Source organism: Diorhabda sublineata, chromosome 9 (assembly GCF_026230105.1).
Source record: "Diorhabda sublineata isolate icDioSubl1.1 chromosome 9, icDioSubl1.1, whole genome shotgun sequence".
NCBI classification, from domain to species: Eukaryota; Metazoa; Arthropoda; class Insecta; order Coleoptera; family Chrysomelidae; genus Diorhabda; species Diorhabda sublineata.
Genome location: NC_079482.1, coordinates 22,073,864 through 22,092,471, shown reverse-complemented (window position 1 = coordinate 22,092,471; position 18,608 = coordinate 22,073,864). Strand labels below are relative to the sequence as shown.

Sequence of the window (18,608 nt, the reverse complement as noted above, 5' to 3'; positions counted from 1 at the left end):
CTTCGATAACTACTTCATTACCGGTGTTATTGTATAGTATTTCGAGTGTTGCTAGCGCCTCCAACATATGTTTTCTACTCTTTGAGTCATACGCTTTCTTAAAATCCAAAAAGAGGTGCCTTAGGTTTAATCTTTAGTCATTGGTATTGTTCAGAATGAAAATTTGTTGACTTTTTGGTCACCTCCTTGGTATTAACCTACTTGTTCAGCTAATTATTTTCCTAATCTATAATTCTAGCTAGAACTTTGTATACGACATCCAATAAAGTAACACTCCTATAATTCACGCAACCTTCCTGCGTGTAATTCGTCTTTTGGGTCTTTCAACATTCTCTGTCTTGTTTGTTTTCTTCCTGGTAACCCTCGTTTTCATTCTTCGTCAAACCAATCATTTTTTGTTTTCTTCTCTAATCTTCCTGGTTCTTGCTGAGTCACAATCTTCTTTATTTCCATGTCGATACTCTCCTATGTTTGTTTGCTTTCCAGGTTATTGCATTTCCAATTTTTTTCGCCATACTTTCATCCATTAATGCCCTTACATCATATTTTATTAAATTCCAAGGTTTTTCTCTGTTCTTTGGTATTTAGTCGTATTACCAAGGAAACTACGTTGAAAAATATTCATCGCATATAGTTTGAAAATGTTTGCTTAACATATATAACTAACTTTTTCAAGTTTCAAAATTTTCAGTGATAAAAGTATAAGGAAAATTTGTTTTTAACGAGAAAAACCTAAATTTTGAGCTTTCACTTTAAGTACGTAAGCACAAATGGATTCGATGGTGACTCCTAGGAACTTATTTCTAACGGTAAATCCAAAGTTTCCACCACGATTCAAATGGAGTTTTTGATATTTGGCAAGTAGATTCCATTAAATGTTTCAACTATTTCTATTTAAAGTAACAATTGAGATTGTAGTCTCTTCGACTCCTTTTTCCTAAAACTACTCCAAATTTTATTTCTCCTTTTTTTATGTCAGTCTCTTTTTACTTCCTCAGATTTGTCTGGACATGAAACAGATATTCTGTGCTCCTTTTCCTACTAAATTTTTGTTAAGATTTTTCTCGTTGACTAATCCATTTTCTTTTTTCTACATACTCGTATACTGATCAAAATGGTTCAAGCAATTTCACTAGTTGTGAATTGACATTATAATGTGTGTCCTCCAATCCAAGCAACCAATTCTTTCTCCACGTTTTTCCCGTTTCTGTTATGTATGTCATCATTTCAGATAAGATACCATCCTGTCTAGATATTTCCTATTTCTGTACGCTCTTGAAATATGAATACAGTTCATCAATATGAAGCTTTCTTATAAAATATTTTTGTATGATATTTGTCGGAGATATTGGCATTCCCACGCACGATCATGCGACGTAAGATTCCGGAAAACAAATTAATTCCAAAAACTTGCAACTACCGATCCCATGGTTTTACATCAAATTTTAGTTGTTTGAAAATGACTAGTAAAACTCTTGGAATCACCAGTATACTGAAATTCCTTGTATATCGTTGCTTCAATGACAAACCTGATTGTTTTATCATTTTGTCTATTTATACAAATTCTTTATTTTCAATTTATAATTCACAAAAGAGCTTCACAGTGTATTTAAGCTACTGGAAGAAAAAGTAAGAGAATTTGGTTTGGTGTTCAACAAGAAAAAAAACGAAAACCAAGATAAATTTAATTAGAGCATCAAATATGTGGGAGTCACTATCAAACACAGAGGGGAAGACATAGAGATAGTAAAGTAGCTGGAATGGTATCAAAAATGTTAAACTCAAAAGACATAAGAACAAAAAATGTATCGAACATCGAACAAAATAAAGGGTGTATGCCAACTAACTCGTGATCGTGGTTGTCATGAATATTAGACAACTCGTTACGAAGCATTATGCAGCTCGGAATTTTAATTATGAAATGAAAAACAAAAAAAAATAAATATTCATAGTGTATTTCATTAAAAAATATTTTACATTCTAAGCACATAACAAAAAAATATCACATTTTGTATCTAAAAATCCATACTCTGTTATTTTATTTGACTAACCTAACCTAACCTAACCTAACTTAAGCCAACTTAACCAATTGTAAGTGTGCATTATTGTATTATATGAATTTTTTGCAAATTACGGCTTCTGGAAATTTTAAACATTTATTTCTTCATTGTATATTGATTAGTATCTACCCAATGTTAAAATGCAATTTAACGGATTGAGAAATTCTTTTGATTTTTGGATTTTTCAAATTTCAATTTACAAAGGGGATTAGGTACTAAATTCCAGGCAATATTCTCAATGATTCTATCACGAGTTGCATTATGTACTCGGACTACCTTTTCGTTTACCTGAAATATTCCCGTGCCGAGCTGGCGCATCCTACTCTCAACGAATTAAAAATTGTAGCGCTCCCAAAATAAATTAGAAATCTTGGAACGTAAAATGCTCAGAAATGTTTACGGTGGAATTAAAAAAGAACAAACGGAGAACGTCTGACTAAAGCTTCTATGGCTCTATAATATGATGCAAGCTTGGAGTCGAAACGTTGATACATCGTCAGTTTAATTCCAACGTCGTTCTTAACTATTTTGCCTCGTAACTCCAGCTTTGTGAACAAAAAATAGTCGGATGGGACTAGATCAGGGCTATATAGTTGATGTTAAATCTCAGTATCTTGGGAATGCGAAACAGTGTAGGCTGGAACATTGTTACGAAGCAAACGTCTACTGATTTTGCCGCAACTGCCTTAATAAGTCAGAGCAATATTCCGCGATCACGGTTGTATTTGATTCCTTGAAGTCAATCAAAAAAATACCCCCGGCACACTACTGTTGATTTAATCCACGTCAAAAATTGAAGAAAATAATCGCGCTAAAATATTCGCGATTTAATTCCATGTTTTGACCAATATGAATGTTCTGAGTACGTTCACCATTAAAAATGTCAACTTAAGTAGCAACCCTCGTATTATAAGTGCCTCTCACATTATATCTAAGCAAAGGAAAATCTAGACCGATGTAATAATTCATGAACATTTGCAATATGATGCAATTGAAATAAAAATTGAAGTTATATGAGTAGATACTTACCAAGTTTTGATCAGAATTGACAATATCTTCATCTTCATAAATTTCTTCAACAGCCATAAATTTCTTTATAACAGGATAAACCGAAGTTTTTTCATATTCTATGCTGATTGAATCCACAGGTCCTTCGATCGATATCGCCTTTATGTCAATTACAGGAAGTCGGTAGGCAAAAGAACAAACGTATTTACCATTAATGTTGATCAGAAATTCTGTTTCCGTTATAACAATATCGATTTGGAACTGTTGATTTCTTATTAATTCAAATTTTGATAACGAAGTCACCTCTTCTACTCCCCAACGTTCTTTGATGCGGGTATTTCGTACTACATATCTGAAAAAAAATACCAAATTGATTATTCATTTTAGATATTACACAAAATGGTGGAGCATTACGCCTCCCGTTTAGGTAATCGCATCCTAAGTGGATATTTCCTTGCGAAATCCAAATTGTTAATCAGAAATTTTTCCAAAAAGTCGGTCAGTCTATTCACAACAATTTTCTTTGCGTATTTGCGGTTATTATTATATTTTTACCTCCAGCAATACAATCACCAATTTGAAGTCATCCGGGCATATGCCAAATTCAAAAATTTTATTCATTATGATGAAAGATGTGGGAATTTCTTTCCTGATTATTTCCATTTCTCATACCATCATAACCGGAAGATTTTCCACTCTTTGAGGTTTGTATAGTAAATATTACTTCTGCAGGTGTAGTAGGTCTAAAGAAAAAATTTTGATTCATTGTCATTTTTATTTTTCCTGCAAATTTCATTCATATTTCCAAGAAGTAATTGTTGAAAATTTCTGCTTTGTGTTAGTCGTCCCTCATTAGTTTGTTTTAATATGTTAATAGTTCCTTGATTTTTTATGATACTCCACGAGGTTTTGGGATAATTTTTAATTTCATCAATTGTTTTAATGTAATAGTTCCGCTTTGTTTCTTGTATTAGTGGATTCAAGAGTTTTTTGTAGTTTGCGTATTCTGCTTTATGAAGATCAGGAGTTTTTGAACATTGAATTGATGAGTCATCCGCCGTACAGTCCTTGTTTGGCACCAAATGATTCTTATTCCCGAAAATCAAAAATAAATTGCAAGTTCAACGTTTTTCTACACCTGAAGAAGCGATTGATGCGTTTAAATCACATGTTTTGGAGGTACCTCAACGGAATGGGAAAGTTGCTTCGACAATTGGGTCAAACTTAATTAGCAACCCTCGTTGGTACTCAAATGATGATCCTTTTTAGTAAATTTGCGAGGCAATATCTAACTATACAAGATCCTAGACAATAAATTGGCAGAAGAGGTTTAATTGAACAACTAAGACGGCAAATAATCAAAATATTCAACGTAATTTTCATCAGCGGCTATACAATTGCACGTAAATCGATGTATATAATTCAAAATATTTATTTCATTAATTCAATGTTAACTGATACGTGTTATAAATCAGAATTTCTAGTTAAGTTAATTAATTACATCACAATTGACTATCATATTGTTCCTGTAAACTTTGTTAGCAAACCACCGGTGTTCCGTTTTGTTTTGTAGAGGTATTGGAATTTAAATCAATATTAACACTCTTTTGAATTTGACTTTGTTAGAATTAAAAAACCTGTGGACGACTAATCCATCTAAATACCTTTCTAATGGTAGTATAGTTGACGTAGTAACAAATCGACCAAATATCTGAGTAGACTCTTTTCTGTGTTGCTCAACATTCAATATTCGGTTCACATTTTCAAATTCCAATTTTTATGAAATGGGACAAACAGTAGAGAAAGTAAGTTTTTTACACATTGTTGAAATGAATGAAAGTTTAAATTGAGTTTAAGCAAAAGTACAAATACATTTTCAGTTTACTGCTACATCGATAAAACTTTCATCTACAAATATTATTTTTTTCTTCTCATATTTTCGGCAAATAAAGTTCTAACTTGGTCACTGAAGTTACATCTTCATCTCCCTCGAGATATAAAACGGCGCTTTTATTCGAAAATTGAACACTACGGAGGTATCTTCGAAAAAAATGTTATTGTACTTGATGTCGGAATATAGATCCATGAAAACAAGAGAGAAATTCGATCAAAACTTCTACGTTTGAATCGAGTTTTTATTTCTGAAATTATTCTTGACGTTTACGAGTGTCTAGACTCCATAATTGGGTCTGTTAAAAGGATCTTTCAAAATATCAAACATCCATTAAAATAAATACAAAAGTCAGTTTCTGATTGTAAGGATATACCGTTGTAACATAAACTGAATTATAACTTTTTATATAGGGTCCTTTAACAAGTATTTTCCATGTAGAGAACTTTTATGTTTTAGTGGCAAAAAACTTGGCGATGTGAGTTTTATCGAGAGAGTTTTGTACCCAAATTATAGTCAATTTTGACCAATCATTTTGTTAAAACAAATCAAAATAGTCAGATTGCATTTCAAGATAAAGAAGAAATGAAATGGAATCCCAAAGTAACAGTCATAATGGCCCAAATTCTGAACATAGCTATATGGAATGCCAACGGCGTGAGCCAAATACTCAAGAGCTGAAATTCTTTATCTATAACAACAAAATCGATATTATGCTAGTTTCTGAAACGCACTTTAACACTAATATTACTCACTCTACTGTTAGTAGATCCCACCACCTTAATCGCTTTAAACAAAACAAAATTCTACATGCTATTTTGAACTAATTTTCATAGAAAAGAGCTCTGGAATCAAAATAAATCATAACGAAAAACATATAGAAGAATCCAAAAGTAAAAAGTTGAAGAAAATTATTTAATATTTTGTATAACCAACTATCAAAGTGTTATTATATATACAGAATTGCTCAAAGAAAGAATTTTCTAAATGTTATGATACAAAAACAGGATTTTACTTATTGTTCAACAGTTGAACAAATTGTAAAAAAATTATGGGCGAAAATTTTCAGAACTAAACCGAATTATAGCAAAACAAAATAGTGAGATTTGACTTCAAGATAAAGTAAAAACGAAATGAGATTCGAAAGTAACGGATGAATTCATTTGCTATGTAATCATGAAAGCGATGGAAAAATCTATTCTGAAGACAATAACTTGTCGGAACGCGTGTCAAACTGTGAATACTATATAGTTACTCACAGGCTGTTGCAATCAGAGCCGATAATACCTAATAAAACAAATTAGAGTTTTTAATGTTTAGAGTTATAGAAAATATCAGCTCACCTCTGTGATATCCTGGGATTTAAATGCAAAGCTATATCCGTTGTAGGTTCTTTAGTGCAACATAAATTTACCGCAAACCTGGAAATTTTCAAAATAAGATTAAAAATCATTTCAATTCATAAAAGTACTTATTTCATATTTTATTTATAACACTTGCCATTATTTACTATGTTTCCAAACAACTAATATCCATGATTCTCTTTTTGAAACGTTATTTTTGTTATAAAAATTAAATAATAAATCAATTTTGTTTATAAAATACCTTACTATAGTTAATGCAAAGAAAGACCACATTGTAATATTAACGGCGTTTTTCGGCTATTCAATAATCTTCTTGTCGAAAAAAATCATTGTATATTTTATTACTATGATATTCTCTGATATATTTGTTTCGGTATCCGTGCTGGTCAACTAGATCTAAGAGTTCCAATAAAAGCATTCTTAATTTATACAGAATCATCCTACTTAATATAGACCAACGTTGTACATAAATTGCTCACATCTAGAACAAAATACTCGAACCGCTATTTTGGTATTCCTAGAGACCTTTAATTTCGATATTTCAAAATTTGAGTACTTATGAAGTAAAGCTTATGATTTAAGACAAAGAAATTCAATTTTTTTTATGAATCCATCTCACAGAGAGACTTCTAAACCTAACGAGCAAAGGGCAAATAATTTGATGTGGCTAAGAACAAATATCCACTTTATTTTGTAGAGTTAGGTTCCGCCTTTAATCTAGAACAGTTATTCCCACAGTGGACCAGGTGCACCCTTAGGAGTCCACGGGAAGCTCTACGACAGAAGTGTACTTGAATTTCCGTAGTTATCTGATTGTTTAACGAGTTGGTAATATGGTGGAAATCTATCAACAAAAACTAGTATTAAGTATTTTAAAAGTGATTTACGAGGAAAAAAGTTTGAGAACTTCATAGAGAATACAGAGCTCACGACTTCCTTAATTCGCCAAGAATGAATTTTGTTATTGGACACTGGAAAGGTTTGTCTAAAATATGTTGTGCAAACTATCTCTATACTAGCTACGGGTTCTTGGAGTTTTAGAATTGGTAAATTGAAGTCTGAGCAAATTACTAACACAATTTCATGGTTTTGAGCAACTCTATGAACTGATCTAAAGAAATTACAAGCATTAACAGAAATCCTTTTTTTCTTTTGCTGTCTCATTTTACAACTATCAAGGTTGCTTATACATTCACGGCCTCTAAGGGTAGGCCTAATCTCAAAATGTGAAGTAGTAGATTAACTAGTTTTCTCATCCAAAATCCTATCATCATTATTTTGATTCACCTTAATATTATTGGCAGATCTACAACTTTCTTCATGTATACCTGATATGCAGTGTGAACCTGAGTGTTTATTGTCACTCAAAACACACATTCCTACTGTTAACATTCATTGTACACTATGTATGAGATACTATAAAGCTTCAAAGCACAATATAGTTGCATAAACATAACCTACAATAAAGTTAATTACTTTGATCCATGAAATATCTGAAGAAACGCTCATTTTCCATAGCAGGTGGCGCATTCTAGCAGCAAAAAGGTGAACTGTGGAATTAGCTGTCTTGGCCACTAAAACTTTATACAGTCTAGACAATAACTTATAATGAAAAAGGTCTTATTCTTTAAGACGGTATCTACCTCGTTGATTTTGAAGATGATGAGAGATCGGGTTTAAATTAAAGCGGAAACACAAAATATTTGTGAGGTAATATTCGATAATCTCATAATATTGAGTATATAGTCAATACTTCATTCTATTTTATTTATATCTGTAGTACTTTTATTAGTCATAAGTGAGGATTGCAGAAATGCAGATTTATAGTTTTTGTGGTAGCATGTTTGACTCTGGCTCGATAACGATCTATTATTTGCAAGAATTGGTAAATATTTTGTTATTATTAACTATTTGTAATATTTGACATCATGTACGTCTTTTTTTGATACGAAGGTAAGGTGTTGTAATATGCCATTAAGCTTGTTACGTTTCACTTTCGAACATTCCTTTGTTCACGTATTGTGGTTCAATAGTTATTTCAATTCTTACATTCGAGTGTTTGAAGAAATTAATTTGTTTATGACCTTCCAATCCATTCGAGGAATTCAATAAAACCTCGGTGTGTATTCTGAATCGTCTTCTATCTGTCTACACTCTATAGCAAAAATAATCAAATTTAGTAAAACTTGAAGTGTCATTATCCTTTATATTCGCTGGTAAGTTTTTTAAATATCCTTTTAACTTTGGTTTTTATATATAAGTGCCCACAAAATTCCAGTTATCCTTAACAATTCGTATTTTCTATTTATTTTGGGAACCGAACCAATAGAATAGAACATATTTCTGTTTGGGTTATATTTTAAAAAATATATCAGTACAGTTTTTTATAGCATAAGCTCCTTTTTATTCGAATCTGCTCTACCTACTCGTTCCTTCTCCAATAATTTCCATCTGTGTTCCCATTTCCTTCCTCATTTTATATTTTTCCACAGTTCTACAGCTGCCAGGTTGGGATTTCAACAAAGGATTCAACCGGTGCACCACAAGAAACCAACATAGAACTCCAATATCTGGGAATCCAATTGAGGGCTACCACTATCCCGGATTTCCAGTGTGATCCATGACTATTTTCAAATTATTAGATACTTTTGGTATGATTGTAAATATATATTAAATTTTAAATAGAATTGTGTGTCGGTCATTGAATATTAACCATAGCGGTTATAGAATTATATAGATGTGTCAGTCAGTCTACATCAGTAGTCTTCCGATTTTTAACACTTTTTTTTTGATCTTCTGATAATTCAGTGACTATTTCCTTCTATGATGCTCTATCTATACAGATTTAATACACAGATTTAATATTTTGTGTTTGCCAGCAAATAATCTGGTGCAGATTTCTTCATCTGTTCATCTCAAGAGCTAGTTTGTGTCTAAAAGTTCATTTGACGGTTCTGTTTGCTATCTCTTACGTATGAGATAGTTTCAACTCTTCTTCTAAATTTTTATATGTATTGTTAGTCATGTGTATTTTGCCCTTACAGACCTTAATAAAGTATACATAGTAGTTCAATTCACTTCTAATATCTGTACAGAATAATAAACCCAAATCGTAAAACCGATGCGTTGATTTATAGACAATCGTTGGGCATTATCAGTGTTTACAGTTACAATTATAGGTCAGATTACCGGTTAGATACTGTCAATAAGATGTATCTAAAGCAACTAATCTTGTTTCATGTTTAAAATCAAGTCACGACACACACACACACGAATACGTAGATAAAAGAAACGTCATAAAAAACACAAATTTACGATCTTTTAAGTGAAAAATAAAAAGTGAATCAAGTGATTGATTATTATAAAATTACCAGTGGTTTCTAAATTTTATATTAAACAAGCATTTTCGCTAATCGATCTCGTTACTCATTGCGCTTACTCTATTCTGCGGACAGCCTTAAATACATTTTGTAACCGTTTTTTCAGTAACATAGTGTAACGTTTTTCGTATTTATTTACATTCTTTCTATTCGTGGGGTGAATTAATAAATACTTACGTTCTTAATTTATGTACATACTATACAATACACTCAACTTATAATAATTTACTTCACTTAAATAATTTCTGTGATCACTTTTAATAATTCATTTTATTCACTACGACTATTTATTTAAAACTAACTAAACGCGATACATAAACTTATTTATATACCGCAAATAGATTTCTATAAAGTACTAGAACAAAAATAAACACAAGAAATAAATAAATAGACTTTCCTAGAAATTATTTATTTATTTTTCTGATCTGAATCTTCTTCTTTTTCCGATTTCCTATCTCCTCCTCTTTTGGCAATTCAGTTCGCATTCATTCTGTACACATGCCCCAATCACTTGACTCTTTGGGCTCTGATCTCTTGTCTGTGACCTTAAAGTGTTGTTGACACCAAGGTTACTAGAAAAATAGAAGGTTTGTGACAATAACAAGATGCGCAGTAGACAAGTGACGTCGCCGATTCTTCACAGCTGTGAGAACGGCAACTCATAACTCGACTATAATGTTAGTGAGGTTAGGTTAGGTTAGGTTAGGTTGACATAAAAATATAAATAAAACAAAAATGTGAACATAATGACGTAGTTGCTGTTCTAGCGGCTGATCGTTTGTTTACAAAAAACATGCGCATGTCACAAACCTTCTATTATTGTAGTAACCATGGTAGACACAAGGTTACGTGTGTTATTCTTTAGATCATAGATTACCTTGTTAACTTCATCATTGAGTAAACACAGCAAAGATATTTCATCAAATACTTTCATCATCAACTTCTTGGTCGATTCTAGAATCAATCAATTAAAAAATTCCACCTGAACAGCATTTGATCGTATATTGTGATAATACCTGATTGCAAGCTCGTATTTTTATAACATTATTCCTTCTAGTTTTCCTTATATTTTTTTGACCTCACAAATTGTTTCTTTGTCTGCTTTTAATATATTTTTTCCTCCCATTTCGAGTAATGGTTGTTGAATTGTGAAACTGAGTTTGATGAGGTATTAGAAACAAAAATAAGTCAAAGGAAAATGCGAGTCCACTGAGTACAAAATTTGATCTTCAAATCCCATGGGTGAAGAAATGATTATTAAAGTTCGTCATTCAAATCTGAACTTTCTATGACTTTTCAATTAATTATCTAGTGGATGAATTTTATTGGAAAAGTTTGTTTTCTCTTCAATAAACCAAGAATTCATCAGGTTATGTATTTATAGTATTTGATTACATTGTGTATAATCTCTGTCAAATTTTCAATGTTTCATTTTAAACATAAGTTATTGATTAATTAATTTTTTTACATTTTTACGATCCGACAATCGAAAATAATTAAATATTCCGGTAACGTAACAATTTCAACTGTCAGGATATGTAAAAAATTATCAGATAATAATATTCATATATAGTATCGCTTGTGCCATCTTGTATTCGGTAGCCAAAAATTCACACTTTATGAGGTGAATTAAGTAGGTTACTTACAAGTTTACTTTTATATAAACATTTTTTATCCGCCCTAATGTATTAAGTTAATACTTCTCATTTCTAATCACATAAATATCTATTTAAATCCACAGTTGAAAATATTAGTTTCTATTGTATATATCATATTGCAGCGTTGAGATAATTTATCTATCGCCATCTACTGAATAAAAGAATTTCTTTCTAAACAATTCGAAACACTGTTGCCCGATTTCAAATATACGTAGTATCAATTCCGATTGTTCTCGTAATTTTTTATTTTGATTAATAATCAGACAATAAAATTCTATGATTAATTCAAATTTTCCATATACCGTTAAGAGGAAACAGTTTAGAAACAGTTCAATACATTTTAACTATAAAGTGAATGTATACTAATTTTTAATACTGGCAATATGGCAACACCAAAAAATTAACCTAATCTATAATTCTAAAATAAATTTCAGTGCAGATAAATTGATTTATTTAAGGTCAAAATTATCTTTACGTAAGTAAGCATAAAGATTTGTTTATTTAAAAGTTATTGAACTCAATTTATTATAAACAAAACTAAGCATCGTGCCATTAAAAAAATAGTGTGACTAATCTGAACTTACCTTGAGCATTCTGGAAGAACGATTCCCTTAACTTTGATGACAGTTCCTGCATCGAGTGGCTGGGGAATATTGTAAAAGTGCCGGTAGTCCTTCTGTTGAACAATAATAAAATCTAAAGCATCTACACCAATCTCATCCATTATTTTTAAAACAAGATAAAGCTAACAATTGTAACCTCACAAAACTGATAATAAATTTACGTAACATTGTTCAAGCGATTGACTCATATTATTAGTACTTATTATGTTTTTCTTTGGCTTCTGCGACAGTTTCATGTAGGTAGGTATACATGAACTAAAGTTGAATCTGCATTGAGTAGTGCATATACTGCAAGCTGATATTTTTAAGTCCTTGTAAAATTGATTTTATATTAAGGTTACCATTGCCAAATTAGAAGCTTATTTCACATTATTACTCATATAGCTGACCAAAAAATTATGAATACTACAATAGCATTTATAATTAAGTGTACAAGGTGTAACAAAAAAGTGGGTCATAAATTAAACCACTTATTTTGGAAAACAAAATGAACGTATTTTCGTAAAAATAGGCTCACCAAAAAGTTACATCTCCTTGAAGTTACTTTATTTTTGACAAAAGGTATACAAAAATGTTTTGTTGCATAATTGGAAAACTTTTAATCAAAATTTATTCAATCTTCTCAGTGAAACATTATAAAATTTGCAAATTGAAGACAAAATCAATGCAAAATATCTTTTTTATTGATTCAATTTCAACATGGACAAAAAAATCAACGAGTCATAGGCGTGCGGTTAATGATGAAAATGTAAGAAATGATTCAACATAATTGATTCTTGTTTTCATGAATTAAAAAATGTATACACAGATTAAAATTAACATTAGCTTTATTCTTCAATTTTATATACCCTTAGATGTACAACTTCGAATTCGATAGTTTTTGCAATGAAATTTTCTACATATTTTGCTTTTGTTTGGTGATATTAAGATAGTATCAGGATGATACTGGATGCTAATGATACAAAACAGAATAATGTGGAAAATATAAGAGGCCTATGCTCATCCTAATCATAACTACTGATGATAGATGAGACTGATTCTTTGTGAGGTTCAAAAGATGTGTATCACATTCCATAACTGATCCTCCAATCAACGGTTGGGGCAAGATTCTTTTGAGCATATTTACAGCGTTGTAGTCAATATACTTGGGCGTTTATCTTATCCTAAGACAGAATTGCCATTCATCAACACTAGGCGACTACAATTCTCTCTTGTCCTGGATGCAAAACTTAGATATTTTCAATCTGGTGTTCTAAATAAGAGCAGACCACTAGCTCTAGTTCCAGATAATAATTCAGCTGCATTAAGTCCTCACTCTCAAAGCACTACAAATGAGAAAGCAGAGTCATTTATAGCTATTATATTTCTTCTTCTTCCTAAACCAGGTCTTCTATTAAATCAACCAGTTTCTTCATTGTTGACTAGAGAGTCTTATACCAAACTTCAGCGGCTATCTCCTGTAGTTAGCTGTGACAATTTGTACTACAAAAGTACTTATGGCCATCGCTAACTTTTACAATAGTAATACTATAGTACCTAACAATACCGACATTTGGAGATGGGCCTTTTTTATCCTACGTTTATCCAACCATGCAAAAATAGTTTGAAATTGTATAAATCATAAAATAATTTGAAATAATGTGGTAATCCAAATTTTATGATCGATAATGTACCACAAGTATAAAAATATTAGTTTGGTGATTTAATTGGCGATCAATTTCGTTGAAATGTTGTTCTGGGTTGCCTCCTCAAAAAGTGCCTTAGTGGAGTCGTTTGAATAAAAAAAGAAAAACTATACATGACTATTAACACAGTCCGAGAAAAGTTATTTGCACTATAATGCCCTCGAAATTTTTTGTTTGATAAATAAATGAATGAGGGAGCAATGCTTATTTTTGTAATTCTGTAATTTCCGAGGTATGTAACTACTTTGTACGCAATGTTAATAACTACAAACAATCTACATTTGTTTATTTTATGACCTACCTTATAGTAATAATCTGTAAATAATTTTGCCATCGATAAAGTTGAATCCCCAATGAGACAAGGACATTTCGATATATTCAATAAAAACTTTGTAAATGCCATATTTGTTAATCACTTAATCTTATTGATATTCCTGTCGATATTCGATATATTATCAGGAAATATCGACCGTGAACTATAATATTAAACTAAGTACTTATGCATTAACACCTTATTCTGGTGTACAATTTTATTTGGGAGTTCAAACTTATTACGTTCTCGTAAACATTGAGATAAAAATTATTATTCATACCATAAAAAATATTGTTCACTAATCGCGTTTACAAATTAACCAGTAACTGTATTTACTAATCGATAGCATTGCTTTATAAAACAAGGATATGAGATAAGATTAATTTAAATATGGCAAAATACAGGGTAAATAACTAAGATTTTAGGGTTGAGGTTAAAATAAGAATTTTATTTTTCTTGTCTTTTCAAGCGTCGAACTGGCACTCTGCGTACTCTTTCTATTCTCTAACTATGGAGGAGTCATACTCCTTTTTGTTAGTCATGATAGGGAGAGTGAACTAAGAGTTCAGAGCTGTTCTGGTGCCATTTCGTTTTTATCCTTGCTTTTCATCACAGAATGTTAAAAAGAATTGAAACTTTCTTCAAGAATTCGATGAAAGGAGAAAAATTATTTGCTTTGGGAATGCTGCCTACTGAAAAACAAATTCTCAATAAGTTTTAAAATTTGAAAACAAACTTTTTTCGACTAGAAAAGAGCGCCAAATGGATTTCAATCATAGTTTGTACAATTACATTACAAATTGTGAAGCACAATGTATCTCCAAGAAAAGTTTACCTTTGTGAACACAGCTACAAGGAGAGGCGCGGTAGCTCTTGAGAATTTAGTTGCTATGGGGCGTTTCTCGAGAGCGGACCGTGCATTGTACGTGCGTGAGTTTTACAACAAACGGTAATTAGGCAACTGTAGTACGAAGAAAATTCTGCAATATTCACAATGATTATGGCTTAAATGATACGCCAGACATATTGGAAAATAGGTCGAGAAGTTCTTTTATGTTGTCCAGAATGGTCGATGATGTTCGGGACGAGCCTTACTTGTTTATTTGAAAGCGTGCTGCTGCTTTAAATCTGCGTAGATCATCACTATTTCGCACTTTACACAAAGATTTGGGGCTGTACCTTTACATTCAGTTGGTGCAAAAATCGAAGCCTGGGGATGCTTGTCAGAGGCTTAACTTCGTAAATCAAATGATCGAACGCTTTCTAAGCTTACCAACATCTTGTTTTCGGATGAAGCTCATTTTCATCTTAATAGACACGTCAACAAGCAAAATTGTCGCTATTGGAGTGCAATCAATCCAAAAAACAAACATCAACAACCCCTACTTTGCCCTAAAGTGAACGTAGGATTATAGGCCTTCCGTCTATAGGAATTCTAGACGGAGTAACTTCACACACGTCGAGTAGATCTCTGCCACGAGTTCATGAAATCTTTCCTGGCATATTGATATCAAGGAGAGTTGACATAAGTTGACGCAGAACCGATTTAACGTCTATGGAGTTTTTCCTATAGGGTTATATCAAATCAATCAAGTTTATGCTAACCAACGGACTTCTCTGGCACAATCCAAAGAAAATATCTTTCACAAAATGGCAGCCATCAATGGCAAATGGCAATTTCTGTGCCCGATTAAATGAATATTTACATTTGGGCGATGTTATTTTTAATGAATAAATTCCCAAGCGATCTAATTTGATATGTATCAAACGTTTTTTCAATAAACTCCAGATTTATCAATTACTTTCGACTACGTGAACCAATTTCCAAATTACTTAAGGAAACTTATTTACCCAGGTTTTTTCATTTATTCAAGACATTTTAGAATATTAGCGACAAAGGCTTTCATTTTCAAGAACCGATAAAAATGTGGACAATCTCTACGATTTTTTGGATCGATAGATATTCAGAATGGTCAGAGAAGAGTTTAATTCAACCAACGAATTGAGGGATAAATAACCTCTCCGTTCTTCAGCCTTCTTAATCACCTAACTCGATTCCAAGTCCTTGTGACTTTTCTCTTATCAAGAAAATTACATTCTGGGACGCTTTAAAACATTAACATGCTATAACCTATTAGTTAAAGGATTTTCCAGTGTCAGAGTTACAGCAATGCTCTAAGAATTGGTATAATCACCTCCGCAGCTATATAATTTCGCAAAGAACTCATTTTGAGAAAGACAAGAAATTGTAAAAAAAATATTCAAATTACTCAACATACTCACATCGTATATATAAAAATGTTCATGAATATCGATTCCAAAACACATTAAACGTGTTCTCTAAATATAACAAAAATTCATTTCAAGGCAGTTCACTTACCTCGTTCATGTTATTAGTAATGATTATCTCAGGTATTTGATTCCTTCTGCCATACGACGGGAAAATCCGACACGAATTACAGCACCCACATAATCGTTTTTTGTTTAATTTTTGTGCGTTTCTAATTTCAGGCATTTTCACTTTTTATTATCCGCACTTTCACAGCTATATTATGTCTGTTCACTGAATGATAAAAATAGCCTCCTGAAAAACCTATTAACCTCGATCTTACTTAGAGCAACTAATTTTCTGTAATGTCTATGAGTAAATCATTGTTAATTTTTATTAGGCGGAGACATCATTGTTTAAATAATGTATGAGTTATGCATTTTGCCACAACGTACAAGGGTCATTTATCGAAATAAATATTGAATATGTGTAACTAATCGCCACGATAAATAAACTAATTGCTTTTGTTGTAAGACGATGAGCAAGTTTTCGATTTTTTATAGAGCTGCCATAATGATAATATAAAATTTATGAGACCTGCTTATCAATTCAGAAAAACAAGGTCAATATGTATAATGTTGAAATATACATAGAAAGTTGATCGAAATTTTAAGACTGCTCAACGATTGCTTGCTAAAATTTGTATTTATGCATCTAAATGTTCTTGACTTTAGGTCTATTCGGTTTTAAAATTAGTTTTTTAATAATTTTTTAAAGAAAAGTCAAAACGTCAAATTTTATCTTTCTTCCAAAAATTATTAAAAAAACTAATTTTAAAACAGAATAGACCTAAAGTCAAGAACATTTAGATGTATTATTATATAAAAGGGTTTAAGAAATAAGAAATTAAAGAAGTTTGTATTTATTTGAGTTGTCAAACTTTAATATTAATATTCAAATTTCAATAGTCATATCGTCGATGAAACCGGATTTTAAAGAAGAGCTTTAAAGCTATGTTATTTTTGAAAATGCTGACAATAATCAGTCAAAAATTATTAGATATAAAGCAGAACTTATTTACGTAGATACTGCAAGAAAAAATTACTCATAATGTACCTTTTTTTGTTTATAATGGATTTACACATATTTTTTTAAAATAAATAAATACTTTCAAAAATATTAATGTAAAAATGAAACTCAAATATAGTACGTCTTTGTTCTTCACTCAGCTTGTGGAATTCTAGGACGGATTGCTGTTGGGACAATTTACATGTACATCTACTTCCTAATTATTTCTGATCTTCTCAAAAAATAATCCCATTCCCATCTTTTTTCTTCTTGCTTACTTATAATAATCCCAGTTCTCTTTGTTTTCTATTTTCTTATTGGGAATCATTTCTTCTCACACGACTGAATTTTTCTCTTCTTTATGTTCGTATATTTTTTATCGCCCCAGATTTGTTATGTTTCTTTAACATCCAACACACTCCATTAACGTTATTCCTTTTAGCCCTTTCGGATTTTCTGAAGCTGCATTATTATTGTGGCTATCGTAATCTCCGCTAATCTGACTTTTTTTCGATTTGTAGATCTTTATTGTCTTGAAAACAGAATGCATTCCCCAAATTTATCTGCATTAATGGATTGCGCAAAATTATTAAGAGCTTAGAAATATCTGAAATTATGGTTCAGAACTTCCATTAAAAAAATTTCGTCCCATTTAATTTTACTGAAATCAGATGAATTGAGATATTTACTTCTCCCCTTACTGATGTAGCACTAACTTTTTTTACGGAAATAACTCAGTTCAGTTATTTGATGAATAATTGGAAATTTTAAGGGTGTATTTACTTGTTTTTTGATTAGTGTCCAGTGATTAACATCGTGGTTATGATTTGCGAATTATTTTTATTTTCCTGAATGAATGCTTCATTTTGTCATTCCATTTGACCCACCATATCAAAGTGAGAACCAATTCAACTCACTCCAACAACTGGGAATCCAGTTGAGGGCTGCAACCATGCCGGATTTCCATAGATAAGTTCCAGACTTATCTTTAATATTTAAATAAATCTGAGTTGTTTTTAATTTATAACTGATTTTATCCGTTGTGTTCTTTTGGATACGCAGTTAATGAGAATTTATTATTTTTTCAATAAATTTATTTATTGCTCTTAGCAATAAATATTAATTTGATTAATCGTGTCCGGGGATAGTTTTAGATTGGTTAATTTTTATTTTTAATTGTGTTCATAAGGTGTTTCCAGTGTTTTATTATTAATTGTTAACGTCGTTCGTTATAGTTTAACTGAGGCCAAATACCACTTCCTGAGGAAGAGTCTCCTGTCGGGGACGTA

At 31.3% G+C, this 18,608-nt stretch overlaps 1 protein-coding gene across 1 annotated transcript in view; it reads right to left on the bottom strand.

Annotated features, from left to right (window-relative positions):
• The window catches only part of LOC130448869 (galectin-8-like), a 48,291-nt gene extending 31,376 nt beyond the window's left edge, over positions 1-16,915 (bottom strand). Inside the window, exons 1-4 of the mRNA XM_056786433.1 lie at positions 16,363-16,915; positions 11,946-12,037; positions 6,303-6,380; positions 3,090-3,420 (exon numbers count right to left, since the gene is read on the bottom strand). Coding sequence (XP_056642411.1) covers positions 3,090-3,420; positions 6,303-6,380; positions 11,946-12,037; positions 16,363-16,497 — 636 coding nt within the window. The 5' untranslated portion in view covers positions 16,498-16,915. The remainder of the gene's footprint in view (positions 1-3,089; positions 3,421-6,302; positions 6,381-11,945; positions 12,038-16,362) is intronic.
• Between the last annotated feature and the right edge of the window lie 1,693 nt (positions 16,916-18,608).